A 21,546-nucleotide genomic window follows, 5' to 3' on the forward strand; every position below is an offset into this window, starting at 1 on the left:
TGATGATTCTGAGTAATCTCGTTTGGCTTCGCCATGATTGGTTGAAAATCACAAGTTGTTTGAATGACAATGAAAGTGCCGGGGCTGAATCATCGGAAGGTGGATGTGATGGATGCCGTGACTCACGTCGTTGTCAGAGCAGTCGGTCACTTGCAGTCTGCTGCGGAGAGCCTGTGTTCATAGCCACTGTTGAAGAAGGTTGATGTCAACTATATTAGAGGACCATATATTAACATCCCAGTCAGTAATGTGAATTGTTTTGACCCAAAGGGAGAGAACTCTTTGCCTTTGTACATAAATATTTTGTGACGTTCTTTTGTTAAATGCTAAACCAAATGTTTTATGTAGAAATGTGACAGTACAATCTAATAACACTATTTTAACATTACTATTCATGTTTTTATATATATATATATATATATATATATACATATATATATATATATATACATATATATATTTACCAAAATGCACATTGTGTTTACAAATGATATTCAAACTGTAGTTTGTGTAACTAGTGCTTCTACTTTCTGTTTACATTACTAATTGTGCTGCTTGACTTTTTCCCACAGTGCAAGTCAATCTTTTTTTAAATGTTCTCCCTAATAAAAGCTGCCTTGTGTTTCCAATAGATGTTTTGAAGCAATTCATTCCACTAATTCAAATCCCATTTTAAACCCGAGCAAGGCTTTTGATTTTGGATCTTTATTGCCGTGTGATATGGTGAAGGCACTCTCCGCACGATGCAAGAGCTCAGATATTACGCAGCATCATGAGTGTTAGATAAAGCTTTGGGGGTTGTTGTTTTTTTTTTGTTTTGTTTTATTTTTCAAAAGGAAATAAAGGCCCACTATTTAAAAAAACAAAACAAAGCAAGGTCTATAAAACAATACCCACTCTTCAGTGATAATTGACTGTGTGAAGCTCTATAATCAGACCTCAGCCATGATATGAATGGCCGTTGTCATGGTAATCCACTTAGAGGGGGCTGTGAAGACAAAGGAGGGGATTTGGTGTCTCCAACAGGTGTTCAAGTTTGGGAAGGAAGGGGGGGGGGGGGGGTATCTATATACATGCACCGCCTCCAACCCAGAGTGCAAACACACCCCTGCAAGATGGCACCAAGATGGAGGAGTAGGTCAAAAGCTGCCGTTTTACCAAACAGAACAAAACTATATATTTTTTTAAAAATTCCCATTCTTCAACGTAATTGTAATATATAATCTCTCTTACAAAACCTCAGAATGACTGAGGTGGCTCGCCGAGCTCTGGGCTGCGGTGGTGCGAAGGAGAGGATGGAGGAGCAGGTGACGCATGTCTGGCCTTGCAGCAGCGGCCTTCTGCTGTGACTTCAGGGCAAAGTTCACCCATTGTTTCAAAACAAGGGTGGAGGGGGGGGGGCGCACAAAGCTTAATCCGATGGTGTCATCCGGGACCGCTGCCGCTGATTGGCAGGCAGGCAGATGGAGAGAGAGTCTGTGTTGTTCGGATGAATTGCACATTCAATGAATGAACATAACAGCCCCCCAAAAATTCTCACTCTTTTTTTTTTATGACAAAATCTCCAAACTTCTTCAAAACCACCGCCACAGTCTCAATATATCAAAGAACTTTATTTGTCTTTCACCAAAAAAAATTCTTCTGATTTTAGGATTGATGGCTGGATGCGCTGCTGCACATGGTGGGTTAGCACATGCACTTTCATTAGCGCAGTGCACACCGAGCAGCAGCAGCAACGCAGTGTCACCCTGAATCCTCTGTGACAGCCGAGCCCCTGATGTAATCCTCTGGCTTTTCACATTACCCCAGTTGGGGTCACATTCTACACCAAGCATCCCAATCGGCCATGGGGTCGTCAGCCATGCCATCGCTTGTGCAGGCAGTCTGCAATGGGGGTTGTTGGAGGCAGCAGAGACGTGCATGTTCTGATGAACCGCTCACACGTTCCCCCCCCTCCCATCCCCTCTCCAGTCTCAGCTTGGTAACTCAGCCCATGGGTCGCTGTGGGTGGTGATTTGTTGTACGTGTTGTATAGAACCATCCTCAGTGGACAGATATTTAGTGGTATTTTGCTGTGTTTTCTGGCCCCGTTTCCCCGTACGTGTTGCCGATTGTGTCTGTGTTCCTGTGTCCAGAATTAGCTCTGTGTGCCTTTGCCAGACAGCTGAAATAGACTCCATGGGAGGGAGTGCTCTCTCACAGGCGTCCGTTACAGGCCTGGCCACATCTGCAGCCGGCCGGCCATCTGCACTCATTGTCTGGGAGGCACAACACAACCCTGCACGCATGGCTGGCCTTGTAAAAGTGGCCCTTTCCCTCTTCTGTCCTCCTTTATTCCTCACTCTGTGTGTGTGTGTGTGTGTGTGTGTGTGTGTGTGTGTGTGTGTGTGTGTGTGTGTGTGTGTGTGTGTACGTTGGTGTGGAATGACTTCTTAATCAGTCAGAAAGAAGGAGTTGAGCGTCAAGAATTACTCTTAATTTCAAGGTGAACAAAAATTAAAGTAAGTTGATGCAGTTGATCAACATTTTCCTGTTTGGGGCGGCATTTTCTCACAACTTTAACCTCTGAATTTCAGAAAACAATGTCGAAATAAAATATTGACCTAGTAACCTAGTCTGACGTTGACATGATTGGTCGAAAATCACATGATGTTTGAATGATAAAGAAAGTGCCAGGACTGACGTTATGAATGTCATGACTCACATAGTCAGACTAGTGGTAATAAATAGGTAGTGATAATTATTTTTTTCCCACCGTAATCATGGCAGAAAATATCACTTTTTAATTAAGATATTTAGCCAATTTTTAATTGTGATTTTAGGAGCTATAATTGTGATGTTTATAGCCATGATTATCCAAGATTATTCCCCATAATTGATTTTAACTTTGGCTTTAACTGGATTTGTTTTGGTGTTTTTTATTACTGTGATTTCAAACCAGGTGACAACAAAGTACTTTAATCAGTGCGAAATTCTCCAAAATGATCGTACTATCATAGCATGAGACAGAGTGGTGCAATGTAAAATCTCGGGAAAATCTCGGGAAAAAAGGACATATGTCTATTCTTTTTTATGGGAACAAATATTTACAAAAAACTTTAATCAGCCTGAAAATCACTGAAACTGAACTGTCCATCCCATCACAGTGTAGCATGAGACAAAGTAGTACAATGCAAAATCTAAACATGTCCAAAAATTGAGAAGAAAAACTACGTATGTACAGTGTGGTGGTTGATTTTTTTCCTTGGACGAAAAAAAAAAAAAAATAATAATAATACTTTAATCAGTCCGAAATGCGCAGAAACCACCTTCTTAGCATAGCTTAGCCTGAGACTGAGCTGTTCCAAGCAAAATCTCAACAGGTCTGAAAATTGGGGGGAAAAAATACATACATATGTTGTTTTTTTTCCGGGGACAAAGAAAATTTTGGGGGGGAAAAATACTTTAATCAGTCCGAAACCCACAGAAACCACCTCCTTAGCATAGCTTAGCTTGAGAGGAGCTGTTCCAAGCAAAATCTCAACATGTCCGAAAATTGGGAGGACAATGTATATATATATATGTATATATATATGTATATATATACATATATATATGTATATATATATATATATATATATATATATATATACATTTTAATCAGAACGAAACACACAAAAACCAACGTCCTATCGTAGCTTAGCATGAGAAGGACTTTTTTTCATGCAACAAAAAAATATCCAAAAAAATATGTTAATTTGTGTAAAATTCACCAAAATGACTGTCTTATCATAGTTTAGCATGGGACGGAGCGCAACAATGCAAAATCTAAACTTGAAGTGGCCATCCTTTCATAGTTAGTTATTCAGTTTATCGTTTTATCAGGCACACACCGCATCCAAACATCCTGTCCCGCACCACGTGTCTCTTCAAGAGGCCTTCTTCAGAGAAGCTGCTCAGTCTTTACCTGGAGGAGATGACTCAGGAGATAGACGCCTCTAAGTAGAGCCAAGATAGAGCAAAACATTATCCTTCTTTCACTTGCAGCATGTGGATGCTGAGAGAAACACATATTATATTAGATGCTGTGTGTGTGAGTGTGTGTGTGTGTCTGAATTTTGCTGAATACAAAGTATAAGCATGTTCTTCTTGCTGAGCTTCTTGAACCAATCCCATCAGTAACTAACAACCACCAAGTTCACCCCCCCCCCCCCCCCCCTTGTCAACATCTTTATTTTATATTCATTTTATCTTTTAATTTCAGCACACAAACCACTCTTGTGCCACTCTTCAACAACCCCCTCCTCCCCTGCAGCATTGATTACGAGGATTTATTATGGCACGCTCCATGCTCGACAATGAATGCAATATGCATGCGTTAGTGGGAGGGATTATCCACCAAGTAGGGCAAGTGTGGCTGCTGAGGCTAAAGCAGGCACTGCAATTCCGCCGAGCCTACTAGTCCACCTCAGCCAGCTCGGCGCGCCGACGGGACACGGAGAACACAATTCACCGAAAAGAAAAGAAAAGAAAACACTCAAAGACATAAAAAAACAACAACAACAAAAACAAGAGCACAAACGTCGAGCCTTCGTCGTTGCAATGGTAAAGTACATGAGGCAGCGCAGCAGCAGCGGCGGCAGCAGCAGCAGCGGGCTGAGAGCCGAGGAGGTCCTGTCGGAGTCGGACGCCTCTGTGGACCAGCAGGATTTCGCAGAGATGTCCGGCTATTCGCTCAGTGACGTCTTGTACTCTGACTGCGCCGCGATGGACCAGATCGGCACTTTCATGAAGAACGTTCAGGTGCTGCTCGATGCGGCAAATTACATAGAGAATGTGGAAAGAAGCAGCGGAAGTAAGTAAACACACGGACGGACAGCCAGGGGGAGACGGGAGACGGGAGAGGGGGGGGGGGGGCGACGTTTAACACGTAATGCGCCGAGCAGACAACAATAGCCTAGGCGACAATAGACGTGCAAAAGGAGGACAGATGGACTTCCCAAGTCACTCTTCGTGTGATATTTTTCAATGTTATGCTCCAAAGATACATTTCTGTTCAGAGGATAAAGTGCGAATGAGAGTAAATGGTTGGGAAGGTAATTTTTTTTAGCAGGGCTGCAGCTTCGACGCTTTGCTCCCTTCAAAAAAAAAAAAAGGTTCTCCTTCCGCAGTGTTATGGATGGTTTTGAACCCACACGGCACCACTCGGTGCCTTTTGTCTCCCCCCCAAAAAACACTTCCGTGCTCATTTCCTAGGCTTGTGCACGAAGGGAATTTTTTTCTCTCTCTCTCGTGAGTGCGTGCGAGGCTTCTAATTCCTCCTCTCATCCTTTATCCCACTGTCGGTGCACTTCCTGAAAGAATAGTTCCGCGAATAATGTCGCCCTCAATCCCCGTTTGCCAATAAACAAACGCACAGTGTTCCGTGCAAAACGCACATCGATTCAATGTGGGGCTTTCTTTTTTCTTTTCTTTCTTTTTTTTTTTTTTAAAGGGGGGCTTATGTCTCCTCGGAGTATCGAGTTTAAAGCACACCGATCATTTTCTGAGGCAGCCGCTGCTTCTTCCTTGTATGTGATGTTCACATGGTTTCCACATGGAACTAATTGTGAAGTTCTGATTGGTCGGCACTCAATGTTCCCAGCGCTGGAGTGGCCGATGTCAGCCAATTGCACGCCGGCTCTGAATTCTGACGTCTTTGTTACTGGGAGTGGGGGATTGTGGGATTTGGAGGCCTTTCTTTTGAACGAGTTAAAAGAAAGGTGCACGTCCAAGTGTTTCTACGTTCATGTAACCACGGGGAGATAATGTGTATTATACGTGTAGCATAATCGGTTTTATAACATGGGATTTGGGCTTAATTTAAGTCGGTTCGTCGCCCCCCCAGTCACAGAGATGTATGTGATGCAGGATTCAGTCTAAATGAGGTCACATCTATCATGCAAATGCCGGCCTGCATGAAGCTTTTATGCCTGTAGCACATCACTTAAAAAGACCTTTTAAGTCTGATGATCTCCCCCCCCCTTCTAATCACCAGAATATGAGCACGGGTACGCTTCATCTTATCCAGCATCCCAGACTGCACATCAACAGAAACAACGTAAATTCAAGAACAGGAAACTGGACAGCACTCACAATAGGTAACGATGAGTGGCAGTGAATCCCTCATACATGAACATTTTTTTTAAATAATGTAGTTGAATAGATATTTATTTGAAGTATATTTACAATTTTAACAACTTAAAACTTCATCTTTAAAACTTTGTACTTTGTTCTGATGTTTACGGATACATGATATACACATATCTTCAATATTGTGGTGTTGCATGATTGAGTCCCCCTTGAAGCATTTTGGAGAGATGAAAATTTGCTCTTTTTTGCAGGCTGCATGAATTACTTTTTTTTTTTTTTTTTTTTTTAACTTGAATAACCATTTTCTATTCCTTACAGGTCTGCACACAATGAACTAGAAAAAAATCGGTGAGTTATCCAAGATTTATTTATTTTTGCAACAAAAGGTCATTTGAACGCTTTTGATCTGTGTTTTAAACATCCATGACAACATTTAAAATGTAGCGACTGGAAAAAAGGCTGAGTTATGCAAGTTTGAACGTTCATGTTAAAGAACAGTTATCACTGTAAGGTTTCGAGTGCACCTCCAATGGCTGGAAGTGGGCAGCCCCTCTTAGATGTCCACAATCATTTCCACTCAGCAGTGATTGAAATGATTGCCGTCTGCGATTTGGTTTATGCAGAAAATATATACACGATTAGGAAACAGACTATTCACTATTCCAACATTCAAAGTCAATTTAGTTTTTTTTATATGAGAAGCTGTTGAAGCTTTCTCCTGTGTTTGCACAATGTTTGCCCATCCTGCTCTGTGAAGTCGCTGACCGTGCCATTTTAACGCCCCCCACACACACCCATTATTCCTTAAAGATGGACTTTTTTTTTTTCATCTCTCAGCATTAAAAGATTACCTATGGAGGTTCTATAATTTGCAGCAAGCCTTTTTGCCCAGGCACACGCAGGGATCCCTGGTAGCACCTCTTGCCTCCTGGAGGACATGCAGAACTTTCCTCTGTCAGCAAAAGGAACCTTCTGTTTCCAGACAACAGGGCTCCTTCCTGAATCCTGACACAGGATGAGGCAGCTTTGGCTGGGGGGAAGCAAATGTCAGCACACCTTTTAATTGTTAAACAAAAAAAAAATGAATTCACGGCCAGCGCCACAGAAGTCAACGGCCTTGGTTGATGTAGTCAGAGAAATCTGTCTTTTGTCGTGTGTGGGGGGGGGGTCTTTTCTGGTGGCTTACAGTGGGCGGAGAGATGATCTCACGACTTGACCTACATTATTTGAAAGGATAGGCAGCGTCCTCTGCCACGTCTCTGCGTGCGCTCAGGCCCACTGGCCCAGAGGCCTTCTGTGAGTCGGAAACAGTAGTGTGCGGCTGACCTCAGCAGCTTATACATCTAGGGCCAGATGTATCCATATATACACACAGCTGCATAGGAGTCCGATGGCGTAGGCGACTGGCAAAATGCATAAACACACCAGTCAGCTTTCCTGAACGTCTTGCATGTGACATTTCTCATCGTAGAAAGGAAAAGACAGTGTAATTATGAGCGGATTGTGTGCCAACATGCCGTGTCTGGTTAAACTTTGTTGCCACGATTAAGCGCAGAAGGAACATGATTGGTTGAACATGAAAAGGTCTAAAAAAAATAAAATAAATAATACTAAACCATAGTCTGTGTGTTGTTGTCTGCGTTTCCCCTCTTGGCAGACGAGCACACCTCCGCCTGTGTATGGAGAGGCTGAAGTCCCTCATCCCCCTGGAAGCAGACTGCACTCGGCACACCACGCTGGGGCTGCTCAACAAGGCCAAGGCACATATCAAGGTGTGGCAGTCTGTCCTCCCGTAGCACGGTGCCATCATGGGATCACGGCGGCTGCACGCCCGCTTCGTTTTTTACGCGCTCGGAGCGATGACGTAAGCGTCGTCACTGCGACCGTGCTCTGCTTCTCTTACCGGCTTGCCGGCCGAGCGCTAACGCCACTCAAACAGTGAGTCACGGCGGCAGGTATTACAGCTCGCCGTCAAGGCTTGGCTCCGCGTGTAACCGAATATCATTTGAAAGCCTCCCGTCGCTGAAAGATGGCAAAGGCGGGTTATTAAGGTCAAGGATGAAGTGAAAGTTTCGCAGAGCTTTTACTCTTCGACACCCCTCCTCGCTCACACCACCGCCGGTACGACTCCTGGTCCCCTCTGTCCTCAAGATGCATTGAAAAAGTAGTTGACAGCCGCCTCGAGGAGACAAGATGATTGTTTTTCAGGTCACAGGCAGAAGAATAGAGCGAGGTCAGAAGGAGACACGGGTGCACAGAATACTGAAATACCACCGAGTCCTGAAGGACTGTAACAAAGACCTGTGCTACAAGAGAAGATGACACAACCAGTGCGAAGTAGAAATGGTAAAAAAAAAAATGAATGCCCTCGGTAGGCCGGTGTAAATTTTTAGAACAAATTTGCTCCATTCTCGTTCTCACTTCGTGCAGCTGTTTTCTTACTTTTCTTGCCGCGAGCCGTTTCGTCCTCATGATTCTGTTCCTTTTTTGAATGAATAGTCGCATGACCCCTCAGCCGGGTAGTTGAAATGAGATATTCTAAGTCTTTCACCATATTGTCATTAATTTGGCTGCAGGCTCACAGGATTGCTTTGGTCGTTTTTAATCTTCTCACACTGACTATAGAAGGGGCTGACTTTTGCAGAATGCTGAGCTCTGTTCTTGACATTTTTTCGGGGATCGCACAGGTCATCGTGCGGGATTGGGATGGCACGCGAGTAAAAGGTTGACGGGAGAAGATGAGAGCGGGAGCCGAACCAGTAGGATGAAAAAACAAACTGAAACAAAGCAGAGACACAGGACAGGCCATGGATGTGTCATAAGAACTGGATACCAGACTGGCAATATAACGGCGTGACGATTTCTCCCAGTGGCCACTCTAGGTACTGCAGCAAAAAATTTCATTAGCCCAAAATTTCATTTTTTCCCATAGACTGCAATACAAAGATAACATAGGACACACAGCTTACACCGTATTTAATTGCTTAAACAAAACAAATCTGACAGAATTTATCCATTTTGAAGGAGGTGGCCACAAAACAAAAAGGCTTCCTATCGTCTCATATAAATCAAGACTTCCTATTGGCTCACGTAAAACAAGGCTTCCAATTGGTTCTCATAGAACAAGGCTTCCTATTCGCTCGTGTAAAACAAGGCTTCCTAATGGCTCTTCCACACGGAGGCCTCCTACCTGTGATGGAGGGCTGCAGCAGAAAGCCAGTCCTGGCGACAGACGGTGGCAGTGTGAGCACAGCGGGCAGCAGATGAAGGGACCTGCGACTTCTTTGGACCTGTTTGAGCTCAGAGAAATGCTGCTTCTGAACACTGCGCTACAGTGTTGTTGGTAACTGGGGATTGTCTAATGTGGTGTACGCTGGTCCAGCCAGTGCGACACTTACAGCTGCAGGAGGTTAATAATACAGGGCTTTGATTTGTAACAGCAAAAACAAATGCTTTGACAATTGTAGAAAGGCCTCTTCCCTTCCCTTTCCCATCCCATCCCTTTCCATCCCATCCGCCATCGGTATAGTTTTCACAAATGCCATCTCTTGGTTTTAATTCCATGTGGCATCTTTTTTGTGTCGGCTTAATTAACTGTGTGAACAATAACTGGGCCAGCTGCGGCTCGGGAGGTAGAGCTGCTGCACGCCGACCGGGCGGGAGGTCGATGGCTCAATCCGTGGCACCGTGTCCTCCTGTCCTAATTGCCGCTTCCAAGCCTGGATATAACGGGGAGGGTTGCATAAGGGCGGATCACGATAATCACGACTTGCTGCTGCGACCTCAGTCGGGAGCTGCGACAAGGGAGCTGGGATGACAAAGGAGAAAGGGACGTCATTGCTCATTATTGCTCATTTGAATAACATTTTGATGGCCGCAGCTATCATGAGCTCCCCCTGCGCCTGCCTGTCCCACTACCTGGCTAGCCACCACCCCAACACTCATGTCCTTGTTTAAAGGGAATCCGCTTACATTTCCGCCTCCTACCCCCGCTTCTTCTCCCCCCCCCCCAGAAACTGGAGGAGACGGACCGGAGGAGTCAGCACCAGATGGAGATTTTGGAAAGAGAGCGGCGGCACCTGCAGAGGCAGCTCTCCCAGCTGCAGACCACCGGCGAGAGGGAGAGGGTGCGCACGGACAGCCTGGGCTCCCACGTAGACTCGGACCGCTCGGAGTCTGACAGAGGTGGGTGTTCGGGGAGCCTCCACCTTCCACTGTGCGAAATACCCATCAATATTTGAAGAGGGGTGGAAGCCCCATCCTCCTGATTGTTACTCAGTACCAATCTAAATTTCCTTAGCATGCAGAAGGCCTATAATAACCTGACAGTATTTCATCCCTTAGCATGCAGGAACCCTGAAATAACCATTACTCTTTTGTGAATATTAAAAAAAATAATAATAAATAGAATATTAGATAGAGTGATCTTAATTACTATTTATTTTAGTGACCATTAGTGGCAATAATGCATGCGTATAAATCTATATACACATAGTCAGAAGTTTGTACAAACCCTCTCAAGCAATGGTTTTTCTTTATCTTTACTCATTTCTGCATTGTAGATACACATTGATCAAATATATGAGCAGTATATATGAAATTATGTCTAAAAGAAAACATTGTTGAATAACTAAATATTGTATTGAAGGGTGGCTATTTTTTGAAGAAATGAAAATATGAAATGTTTTCGAGTTATGTCACACTTTTTTGTTCACTACATAATACCATATATGATTCATTCATTCATTGTTTAGGTCCCTTAAGTGAGAATCTATGTAGATAGTCATTAAAATGAAAGAAACGTATACACACACAAAAATGCTTTGAGGCTTTCAGGTGGTCTCATGGGTTAATCTGGGGGAGGGTGGAACCCCCCCGATTGTTTGTTCGCTGAATCCAAATGTCAGCGTCGGCAAACCTTTTTTTTTTGCTTGTTTGTTTCATCCCACGCCAGAGGAGATCGAAGTGGACGTGGAAAGCACCGAGTTCTCCCATGGAGAAATGGACAGTGTGAGCACCAGCAGCGCCAGCGACCTGGACGACCACAGCAGCCGGCAGAGCTCCGTCAGCGACGAGGGCTACTCCACCTGCAGTCACAAACTGGCCTTCTCCGCTTGAAAACACACCAGCCTGTACTTTTACTACTCCAGCTGCAGTCTTTTACGGCTTTCACCTCTCAAAAGTACCAGCTCGCCGCTCCGTTCTCTGCCCCGCCCCCGTCCCCGCCCCTCCGCAGTTTAGGTTAACCGCCCTCGACGGACGAGACGAAAAACCTCCCAACAACTCGCAACAAAAAAAACAAAACAAAAAAATAGTCGTCTAGTTCAGCTCGCCTTGCTCTAAATGTGATCCAGAGTTAACCTCTCCGGACCTCATTTCCAACGTTGACTAACAATCAACCCTGAATGTCCCTTGACCGCACTCCAAAAAAAAAAAAAAAAAAAAAAAAAAGCCAGCTTGAAAAACATCCATTCCTGCACTACACACAAATCCCAAAGAGGATCCGGATCGCAGCGGCGTCACACACCGAGGGCAACATTCTATCTTATGTCACATTGATCCTCTAGAACCAGCAAAAAAATAAAAAAGAAAAGCAAATAAAGAAAAAAACACACACAAAACGAACCCCAGTACCAGCTACAGCTCATCACTGGGGACGTTTGTTCCTTTTGCCTTGTGAAACATTGCCCTTCTTTGGATTATTCACCCACACTACAAGCCAGTGGCAAGGGCTAAAACGTCTGCATTCCAAAATGTTCTAATACACTCCTACAAACTCAGCTTTAGGAGCCACAACCATCAATGATTCTCGTGGCGTCCCTCCTCCTCCTCCTCCTCCTCCTTCTCCCCCTCGACTCAAACAGTCACGTCCGGACAGGTGATGTAGTCCACCTGTATTAGTCTAATTTATTTTGCGTATGACTATAGTATTTATTTTTTTGGTATATTTAATTTTACATTAGCTAGATCGTGCTTGAATGGGAAAACTACTGTTGTTTAAACGTTGCTTGTTTTTTTTCCTGTTTTTTAAACCTTCACCAAATTACCTGACTTGAACGCCCCCCTCTGCCGCGGTGCTGCTGGTTAAACGCACTGTGCAATGGTCTTTTGTTGGAAGGGTATAAATTTTTTTTCAACACTGTGCACAAATTTAGTTTTGTTCCAACAGTAATAAGCTAGCCGCCACTCGTCCAAGCACAAGGCTCAAGCAATAACGCATCAATATTTTGCATCTCTTTCAACGTTGGCAGCGTTAAGCACATCGTTTTAGCCGTCCGACATTTGCCAGTGTTCCTTTTGCTCTCACTACTAGTATCAGTTGTTATTCTTCAACATAAAATAATGATTGTAATTGATTTATTTTCTTTTTGAAAAAAAACAACAACTAAATCTCTGGTGCATGTGTGTTGAATGTAGCTTGTCTAATCATGTTAGAAAATGATTTGGATTGACAAGTCTTAAAAAAAAATCCAACAAAAGGAACAAAAAAAGTTGTCTGTAGCATGAACACTAACATAAAATACTAATTTTGGTTTATATCTAAGTGTTTAATTCTGTCTTGTATGAATTGCAACAGAAACTAAATCTCAACAGAAAATTGAAAAACGACCACGATTTGTTTAATGTATGCCACAGAGTTGCACTGCTGACCTATCAGAGCCCATCAAACCAAATAAGGCATTTCAACAAAACCATTTATACCTGCGTTGTTCTGGTCCAAGACCTACTGTACGTAGATCAACACCAAATTGTGTCTTAACATGGGTATATGACTCTTGCACAAAGTTCCTTGTTACAGGTCTTTTTCCTCCCCCCCTCCCCCAACCCCCAATCGTGTTTGGGAAACTACAAAATGCACTATGAAAAAGGCTTTTTGTTAAGGATGTGTGTCGAAGCGCACCCCAGAATGTTTTTTCGTGCTTATATCAGCCATACAAGGTGACTTTTTTGCAAAAACATGTGCTGCTGGTCCCCTGCTAGTACTTTGTAATAGTTCCTGATAATTGTTCCCAGACTGAATAAACCTTTCCCACCCAGATATGAAGGCGTGTTGTCTTTGACTACACCGTTACTCTTTAGGCAATCACCCTTTTGAGAGTGAGTGCGGCTGTCCTGGATTGTGTATTGTGTGCAAAGCGTTTACTCCAGCCGTGGAATTCCCTTACGCATCAAGCTAACAAAGAGAAGCATGCTTACCAATTAAAAAATGTCTTTCATTTTTAATGAGAACACAGGTCAAGTTGACAGATGGAGCATGCTGATCGTGAAATGGTTTTCACAACAGTTGTACATGTCTTTACTGCCATCTACAGGACAGCCCCACAATGAAAATAAAACACAAAACGGGGTAAACACAAGTATAAAAAAGAGAACCAAATGTTTATTTTACTATTATATATATACACAGAAATGATCTTTCTTCAAGCAATCTAAAACAATAAGAATAATAGTAATAATGATAGACTGTGGATCAGTAGTAATGGATCTGTTTAGAATCTGTATTGTAGCTCACATAGGTATATGTGTTCTTACGGACGAGTACTTGCCAAATATCCACAGCTTCTCTTCATAACTTCCCATTTTACATTGTGGGTGACCTTCAGTACACGGACAATCACCTCTTATACGTCTTAAGTTACTTTGTTCCTCTGGTACCAACAAAACTACATCCATTTTTTTGTCTAATTATGGTGGGCAAGAAATCCTGCCAAAGTTTTTGTTGGGGAAATTGGTTCATGTATAAATGCAATGAGAAGCACCGTACAACTAGTATACAGATTATTTACACGATACGCTGAATCACTGTGGCATTAGATGTCTCACGTTGTATTTTGATGTGTCGTTATACTGGGTCATTGGCTTGTCTGCGATGCCGCATGTTCCCACACCAACCTTGCCGTTAACACTTTCTGGAGATGCAAATATGCTCCTCTTCACCTTCAAAAACAAGGAGAGGACAACAATTCATTCATGATGCAGTGCAGACAACAGTCAGCTATTCTGTATAAAGTCACAGTTTGCCAATTCTTGACATTCTGAACTTGTCAAAGCTCAACAGATAAAAAACAAAACATTTTTTTATTGTGTGTGCAGGACTAGAGAATGGTTTAAAACTGTTATAACGTTGGGCCTTTAAAAGACAAGTGCCACTAACAAGCCGTTTTCACATCAACTGATGAAGGTAAAAAGCTCTGTAAAGGATACCTAAGCAAACGATCTTAGGAAAATTGACTTTGAAGAAGTAAAAAGCATTGCACAAAATATTGATTTTAGTGTCCCACTTTAAAATTCATGCAACTTTGTGAAGTCCCAGTTTCATCGGACTCACCTACGGGGTTTACTCTTTGGATTTACCGAGCAATGGCCCAAATATTTAAACTTGATCCTATTGCGAAGGTTCAATTTTGAATGTTTGCTACATCTGCCCCCCGGCCCCTCCAGAAATATCAAAACCGTTTTGAAGTGAATACCTGTCCCTTCTTGTTTTTAGAGTAGGCTTTGTTGTTGAACTGTTGCCACTTTGACTTCTGATCCTCCCGCTCTTGCTCCAACTCTTTCATCCTTTGTACTTTCTTCTGAGCTTTCTTCTTCTTATATTCCCGTTGCTCTGCAATCTGTTCTTTCCTAGGAAAAAAAAGACAAAAGGAAATAAAAAATAAAAAAAACACACGTGAAATCATGAATTGTATCTGTTTTGTGGGACACTACAGTTTACTTAGCTCATACTTTGATTTCGGTTTTCCACTTCCGTCGATAACGTGGGTGCGTTTGCCCTCTTCCACCACTTTGAGGTTCTGCAGGGGGATCACTTCCGCGTTCCCGTATCCAGAGAAGGTTACGGCTGCAGTCCCGTTCTCTCGGTCTATCTCCTCAATCTCAGCCTCGTAAACCCTGCCAAAGAATCAAGTCTGTAAGCAGGTGAGTATGAGCCAAAGACTCAAGCTCTACTTACAAAGCAGGCAAACACATTTTACATTTATTAGTTCATTTTCTTAATTAGAAGCTGAAAGTTTTCTTCACAATCATACTAGAAAAGTATACCCATGACATCTTAGTGATTTTGTAATAAAATTCAAACATTAAAATGATAATAAAATCACACACACAATGCAATACAATATAATAATTAGAATTACACTCAACATATGACACAATGATACTCACTGGCTGTCCTGACTCCAGACAGCCATACACCTATCCCCAATCTTCCAACCCTGCTTGACAGGTACGGTGTCTGAGCCATTGGTGGTGGATGTACTTTCAGGCTGCGAGTTCAGGAGGTCTTGTGTCAAGTCAATAACTTCCTGTGGGAGACAAATGAACACATTTGGTGGTGAGGCAATCATAAGGATTGGGTGCATTAAAAAGAAATACTTCACTTGCATAGTGTTACCAAATCCAATACAATGACGACAAAAGCAGCACACACGCACCTGTAAGTCTTTTTGGAGTTTGAGGAGATCTTCATTATCTTGATCTGTGGATAAGGCAACTTCTACTTGCTGTAGCTGAGCTTTGTAGCTGCTCAACTGTTTGCCCAACTCTTCCGACATCTGTGTTGGCAAACAAACAAAAGGTTAACATATATAAACGCGTTTGTTAGCTCCCTTAACGTGTCAAGGTTGAAATCAATAAGTAGTAAATTAGGCTTTATTAGTCCAACAATTGGACTATAAAAAGCATCCCGAGCTATACGCGCGGACTGGACATCATGTGTCCAACCAACGCAGTCAAGCAACAAAACAAGTCAACGTTACACCGCTTATGTTAGCTTTAGGCTAACCAGTTAGCACGCAGGGCCTTCTTTCGTCGACGTAAATATGTCGTGTAACGAGAAATTTCGTCATTTCAGCCAACAGAATAACATAAAGACAGATGTGTTGTTTGACATTTTACCTTGAGATGAGTTATCCGTTCGGCTAAATTCTACTGTCAAATAAATATAAACTAAATTTAAATAGCTAGACGACACCTCTGCATAAGAGACACAACACAGCGCTCTCCACAACCGGAAACTAATGAAACAAGGAGGGCGAGCGCACGGAATTGTCGGTGCTTGGCGTGCTTAGCGCCCCTAGCGGACCTATGAGTAACTGTGAGTAAAATAGAGACGTCATTTTTTTTTTTTTTTTTTTTTTTTTAACAAATCAAAGCTGAACATAGCGTCCATGTTCGTGCACGAACTACACTTAGACACTACACTACACACAATCCATAGTCATACTGTCTGGCAAAGACACATGCATGTAAATATGTTTGTAAATGGACCTACTTGCTTTACAATACAATAGAATAATATGTCACACCAACAAAGTGCAAGCTTTTTCCCAGCTGGGGACCAAGGTTACCATGGAGGTCACGAGAAGAATCTGTTTGGACCATTTCCAAGGGGAGTAGAAGACTGACTCCTGCTCTAGCTAAATGTTTTTATACATAATGTTTATTTTGAAGGGGCTCCCTAACAACTGCTCCTTTCCTCCAATAATATACTATTTCACCCCTAAAGGCAAATAAAACAACATCCACTTTAATGTAGTCCCTGGGGGTAAAATACAAGTACAAGTGTTTGGGACAAGGCTTTGTCAAGCAAGCAAATGTTTTGAGAACCAGTGCTTAAAATTGGATTTGGACAAGATATAATCTTTGGGACATTAACTTAAATCTACAAACAACAAACAAAAAAGCCAAATGACCTGTTGTTTGGATTGTATATATTTATTGTGTTGTTTTTTTTCTTAAGAAGTGCAGGGACCTTTATTCCGTCATATGTACTGTTTCATGCTTTGCTCCTTTTCTTAAACATCTTTTCAGAATATTTATATAAAGCTAAATAACAGACTTCAAAAACTATATTCTAGACTATTTGTTATTAAATATACTGCAGAGAGCATAAAAAAAGCTGTTGTGTCATGCTCAGCCAATAGTTTTGGGGTCCTGTCGCAACACCAAATTGCTTTTAAATCTCCAGTCGCAACTCCGCCCATTCCCCTTCTCAGTGAAGTGAAGCCAGCCAGCATCACAGATACTCGGCAGATCAGTCCGTACAAAGGATGTTCTCTCTCACCACTTCACCCACCGCAGATGAAAAGATCAGCCAGAGCCTGCACTGTCTGCAATGTAAGTCTGTTTAATGAAATGTCTTCCAGAGAAGATGTTTTTTATTTTTATTTTGAAAGGCTGTTGGATCAAGATTTTCTTTCATTCGTGTCTGATGTTGGCAAGGGGGAATAAATGATAAGTTCTTTTTTGTCTTTCTGATGTAAGAAAAGAGTCTGACATAATATTTTCTGTGTCACTGTCTTTGGCTCTGACGGAAGCGCAGGTCTTGCTGAGCGTCTTTGAGCGAACAAAATGAAAAGATTAAAATCTCTTGATGCCGCGTTCTTGAATGGATCATCAGCCATTAACGGGCTGCTGGCAAGTGCAGCTTCCAGACGTCCTTAAAGAGAACCGTCTAGACGCTATCATCGACCTCACAGCTCATCCTGATGGTTTGTCTAAACTCCACGAGCGGAAATGAGACTTTGCCCGGCGAGGACCCCTACACTGTGCAGACCTCCGCTCCTCTGGTCATCCTGGTGAGTTTCCTGATTGTGATGACTGTGTTCGGCAACGTCATGGTGGTGATTGCCGTGAACACCAGCCGAGCGCTGAGGGCACCCCAGAACTTCTTTCTGGTCTCCCTTGCGTGCGCAGACATCCTGGTCGCCACCTCAGTGATGCCCTTCTCCTTGGCCAACGAACTGATGGGCTACTGGTACTTTGGCAAAGTGTGGTGTGAGATCTACCTCGCTCTGGATGTCTTCTTCTGCACCTCGTCCATCGTGCACCTGTGCGCCATCAGCCTGGACAGGTACTGGTCCGTCTCCAAGGCCATCGAGCACAACCAGAGGAGGACGCCGCGCAGGATTCGATGCACGGTCATCACGGTGTGGGCGCTGGCAGCCGTCATCTCCTTCCCGCCGCTCATCACCATGAAGAAGAAGGACGGGGAGACGAGCTGCCCGCAGTGTAAAATCAACGACGAGCAGTGGTACATCATCTTCTCCAGCATCGCCTCCTTCTTCGCGCCCTGCGTCATCATGGTCACGGTGTACGTCAGGATTTACCTCATCGCCAAGAAGCGAACGAGGGACCCTCCGGGTGAGAGGCACAGACGGCAATGCCTTCCAGAGAGGAGAGAGGAGGTGGTGGAGGTGGCGGCGGTGGCGGCAGAGGGAGTGAAAGATGAGGGTGCTCAAGACAACGACGGGCCAGAAGTGGACGAGGATGCGTCCTCCTTCGACGGGAACGACACGGTGCTGTGTTCCCGGGTGAAAAAGAAAGGCACGAGGGCCGCCGCCACCGCCGCCACCGCCACCACCGCTGCAGGTGCTCAGGTGAAACCGGGGGAGGCGTCTGCGCAGGCAGGTGCGAGGGCGGGCTGGTGGAAGGAGCGGCAGCACCGAGAGCGGCGCTTCACCTTCGTCCTGGCCGTGGTCATGGGCGTGTTTGTTCTCTGCTGGTTCCCCTTCTTCTTCACGTACACGCTGACCGCCGTGTGGGGCGCCGACTGTGTCCCAGAGACCTTGTTCAAGATGTTCTTCTGGTTCGGCTACTGCAACAGCTCACTCAACCCTGTCATATACACCGTTTTCAACCAGGACTTCAGGAGGTCTTTTAAAAAGATCCTTTGTAAAAGCAACGGAAGAGGCCTATAAAAAGGATTTTTTTTTTTAAACGCATGTTCATGTAAAATGTATTTATAAAAAAACTTCTGAAAAGGCTTTTTTTATTTATGTGGTTTATTAATTGCTTTTTGATGGATCATAAATGTTTAAAGTATCAAGTCAACAAAAACCTAAGGTGCTTTTCTTTTTATGGCAAGTAAAACAAGCTTTCACTTGCTGGAGTTTGACAGCGGATGACAGTTTTATCAGTCGGCTATACTGCAAAATTCCCTTTACAGAGTTCACACCAATACAAGACCTTCACACAAGGCAGACACAAGTTAGTGACCTAAATGTTATGAAACCAAACAACAATATCATAGTGCAGGTCAATGTTTATGCTCGAGGAATCTTTGCTACCTGTTCAACACTCAATAATTGAATCACATCTGGAAGCTGAGACACACCCCAACGGCAGTAATCGTTCCGGATTATCTGGAAACAAAGCGTGATTCTCTGTAATGTGTTTGAAAAAAAAACAAAAAAAAAACAAGACCATCAGGAAAGCAGTTCAACTAGTCAGACAAACACAATCTGAAACGGCATCTGGTGCCTCCCACCGCCTGCCTCAATCACACTGAGCATGAGAACAGAAGCAAGGAGATTACATAAAGAGATGGTAACGCCTGGGAGGCAGCGGGCGTCTTGGCAATACTGCAGGTAATCATGAATTATGGCCCTTCATATCAGAAAGTCATTAAATCATCCCCTCAAGTCAAATAGAAATCACACGGCCATAAAAATATCGAGTGGCTGCTGCAAATTACTGCACTCATTCACACAAGCTCCACGCCGGCTTATCGCCGCACTTTGTCAACATTTACCGCCTCTTCTCCTTTTTTGTACAAATCATTTACCGTTACTTGTTATTGCAACTTTCACTTGGATTCGTTCACCACTAGAGCAGCCTCAGTCTGAGATCCATTATGTCCTTCCTGAATGCTTTGACTGCATGACCCCCACCCCACCCGCCACATCCTTCTGACCCCCGCCCCCTCCTCCCCCTGCCTGACCACCGCGTACAAGTGCACCGGGTGAGTGAGGGATTCCCATGACTTGCTTCATGGGACTCGAGAAATCGTAGGGATCCGTGTAGTACACATCGTAGGGATCCGTGTAGTACACGTGTTTCGGGTTCGACTTGAGCCCTAAAATACAACATCTATTACGCTGCAGTGCAAGCGAGTTCCCACGAGCGTGCTGACAAGACATACTGCGGGGAAAAACTGTGGTCACGGGGTTTCGACAAGACAAAAAACCACCAGCGTTTCGTCATCACTAGCCAGCACACTGATTCAAAAGTAGTCCCGTATTTGACATCAGACACAGAGATATAAAAAAAAAAAACCTCAAGTACAATTTATATCAATACAGAGCAAGTGACATTATGTAACATTTACTACTATGAAATATTCACATGACGACCCTTGAAAAATTTCCACTTCATCCAGGACGGTCAGAATGCATCCCATAATTAAAATGACAGCTGTAATGGAGAGTGCCTGTCTCCATGGCCGAGCAGCAGCAGCAGCAGCAGCAGGATACATACATTACGCTCTAAAAGCGCATACTCACTGAGCAGTGCAAACCTTGAATTATGAAGGACCAACGACCGAAAAAAGAATAATGAAAATCATAAAATTTAATCAGGCGCCGACTGGCGACATTTTATTTTGAAGTTACACAGTGATAATCTTGGTATCATGATGAATAAATGCTGTTAAATGTTTTCAAAGCCTGGAAAGTTTGATTGAGATCTGGTGTTTAAATTTCATTGCTTGATGTCCTCGTTAACAACCACGGCTGGTTTTGAAGCTGCAAACAGTGCGGCAGGTTGCATCGCATACACGCACGCACACACTCGTCCACGCTCACAGTCTGCAGAGGCCGATTTACCTCCCTCTCCTAAATCCACCTCAGTGTACAGCGATTTATGGCCGTGACACTGACATATAAAAACTGCGCTTTATGAGCCGCTTCTTGGCGAGGATTCCCACAACTTTCTGCCGCTCCCTTTCTCTTGTTTCTCCCCCTAATTTCTGCCACTGACAACCTAATGAGCGCTCTCTAAAACTGTCAGTCCTGCTTCTCGTAAAAGCCATACGAGTGCCGTGCAGAACAGAGCGCTTCGCAGACAGACAGACAGCGGCAGATAAGAGACAAACAGCGGCATCGAGGTCAGACTAACAATTTCAAAAACGCAGCCTGTGATGAATAGAGTGTTTTTAATTGAATGTTGGATCATTTATTATGAATTGTGCACCAAGCATCGTGCCCACTGGGGCGTATAATGCTTCCTCCCTCTTGGATTGATAAGGATGAGAGATAATCAAATTACACTCTGAGTAATGTAAGCAGCAGGAAGATCCTGTTTAATTTGCCTTCATCTGGGTTTCTTCCTCGACTCACTCGGCTCCTCGTCACATATTAAAGCGAGGCAGTTTTAATGAAAAGTCTTATTCATAACCAAAGGCCTCCTGTATTTGATTAACTGCCTTAATGTATTTGATTGAAACGCTACTAGTTGGAGTGTGGAGAATAACTGTGTTTACATGCTCATATTAAATATTTGAGGCAGATTAACATGGAATCTGAAAATATTGATTTTCTTTTTCAATTTTCCGTCATCAAGATTTTTAACAACCAGAGGGACTATTCAGCCCTAGATTGTTGTAGGAACGATTATGATAATTGGTTCTTTATGTTAAAAACAATCAGCCGTTTG

At 43.5% G+C, this 21,546-nt stretch overlaps 3 protein-coding genes across 3 annotated transcripts; 2 read left to right on the top strand and 1 right to left on the bottom strand.

Annotated features, from left to right (window-relative positions):
* Positions 1-4,418: 4,418 nt before the first annotated feature.
* Positions 4,419-13,150, top strand: LOC142896538 (max-interacting protein 1-like). The gene is made up of 6 exons (XM_076038242.1): positions 4,419-4,834; positions 6,017-6,119; positions 6,430-6,459; positions 7,769-7,883; positions 10,125-10,296; positions 11,066-13,150. Exons 1-6 carry the CDS (start codon positions 4,582-4,584, stop codon positions 11,227-11,229), a joined length of 837 nt encoding a protein of 278 aa, XP_075894357.1. The 5' UTR covers positions 4,419-4,581; the 3' UTR covers positions 11,230-13,150.
* Positions 13,151-13,311: 161 nt separating this feature from the next.
* smndc1 (survival motor neuron domain containing 1) lies at positions 13,312-16,163 on the bottom strand. Its single transcript, XM_076038241.1, has 6 exons — positions 16,009-16,163; positions 15,546-15,665; positions 15,277-15,416; positions 14,839-15,003; positions 14,583-14,736; positions 13,312-14,049 (listed from the first exon to the last, which is right to left on the bottom strand). Exons 2-6 carry the CDS (start codon positions 15,663-15,665, stop codon positions 13,912-13,914), a joined length of 717 nt encoding a protein of 238 aa, XP_075894356.1. The 5' UTR covers positions 16,009-16,163; the 3' UTR covers positions 13,312-13,911.
* A 1,388-nt stretch (positions 16,164-17,551) lies between these two features.
* LOC142896536 (alpha-2A adrenergic receptor-like) lies at positions 17,552-18,812 on the top strand. Its single transcript, XM_076038240.1, has one exon. It carries the CDS (start codon positions 17,601-17,603, stop codon positions 18,810-18,812), a length of 1,212 nt encoding a protein of 403 aa, XP_075894355.1. The 5' UTR covers positions 17,552-17,600.
* The last annotated feature ends 2,734 nt before the right edge of the window (positions 18,813-21,546 follow it).

The sequence above is a fragment of the Nelusetta ayraudi genome, unplaced genomic scaffold, assembly GCF_046127955.1.
Source record: "Nelusetta ayraudi isolate G7.1 ecotype Tasmania unplaced genomic scaffold, CSIRO-AGI_Nayr_v1 ptg000056l, whole genome shotgun sequence".
NCBI lineage: Eukaryota > Metazoa > Chordata > Actinopteri > Tetraodontiformes > Monacanthidae > Nelusetta > Nelusetta ayraudi.

Bases quoted from the DNA above. Each gene is read 5' to 3' on its own strand.
- LOC142896536 (XM_076038240.1), top strand. From the start codon at position 17,601: ATGGTTTGTCTAAACTCCACGAGCGGAAATGAGACTTTGCCCGGCGAG.
- LOC142896538 (XM_076038242.1), top strand. From the start codon at position 4,582: ATGGTAAAGTACATGAGGCAGCGCAGCAGCAGCGGCGGCAGCAGCAGC. The intron at 6,120-6,429 runs GTAACGATGAGT...TATTCCTTACAG, and splicing joins CTGGACAGCACTCACAATAG to GTCTGCACACAATGAACTAG. The intron at 10,297-11,065 runs GTGGGTGTTCGG...ATCCCACGCCAG, and splicing joins CCGCTCGGAGTCTGACAGAG to AGGAGATCGAAGTGGACGTG.
- smndc1 (XM_076038241.1), bottom strand. From the start codon at position 15,665: ATGTCGGAAGAGTTGGGCAAACAGTTGAGCAGCTACAAAGCTCAGCTA. The intron at 15,004-15,276 runs GTGAGTATCATT...ATTCTTTGGCAG, and splicing joins GTCTGGAGTCAGGACAGCCA to GGTTTACGAGGCTGAGATTG. The intron at 14,737-14,838 runs GTATGAGCTAAG...TTTTTTTCCTAG, and splicing joins AGTGGAAAACCGAAATCAAA to GAAAGAACAGATTGCAGAGC.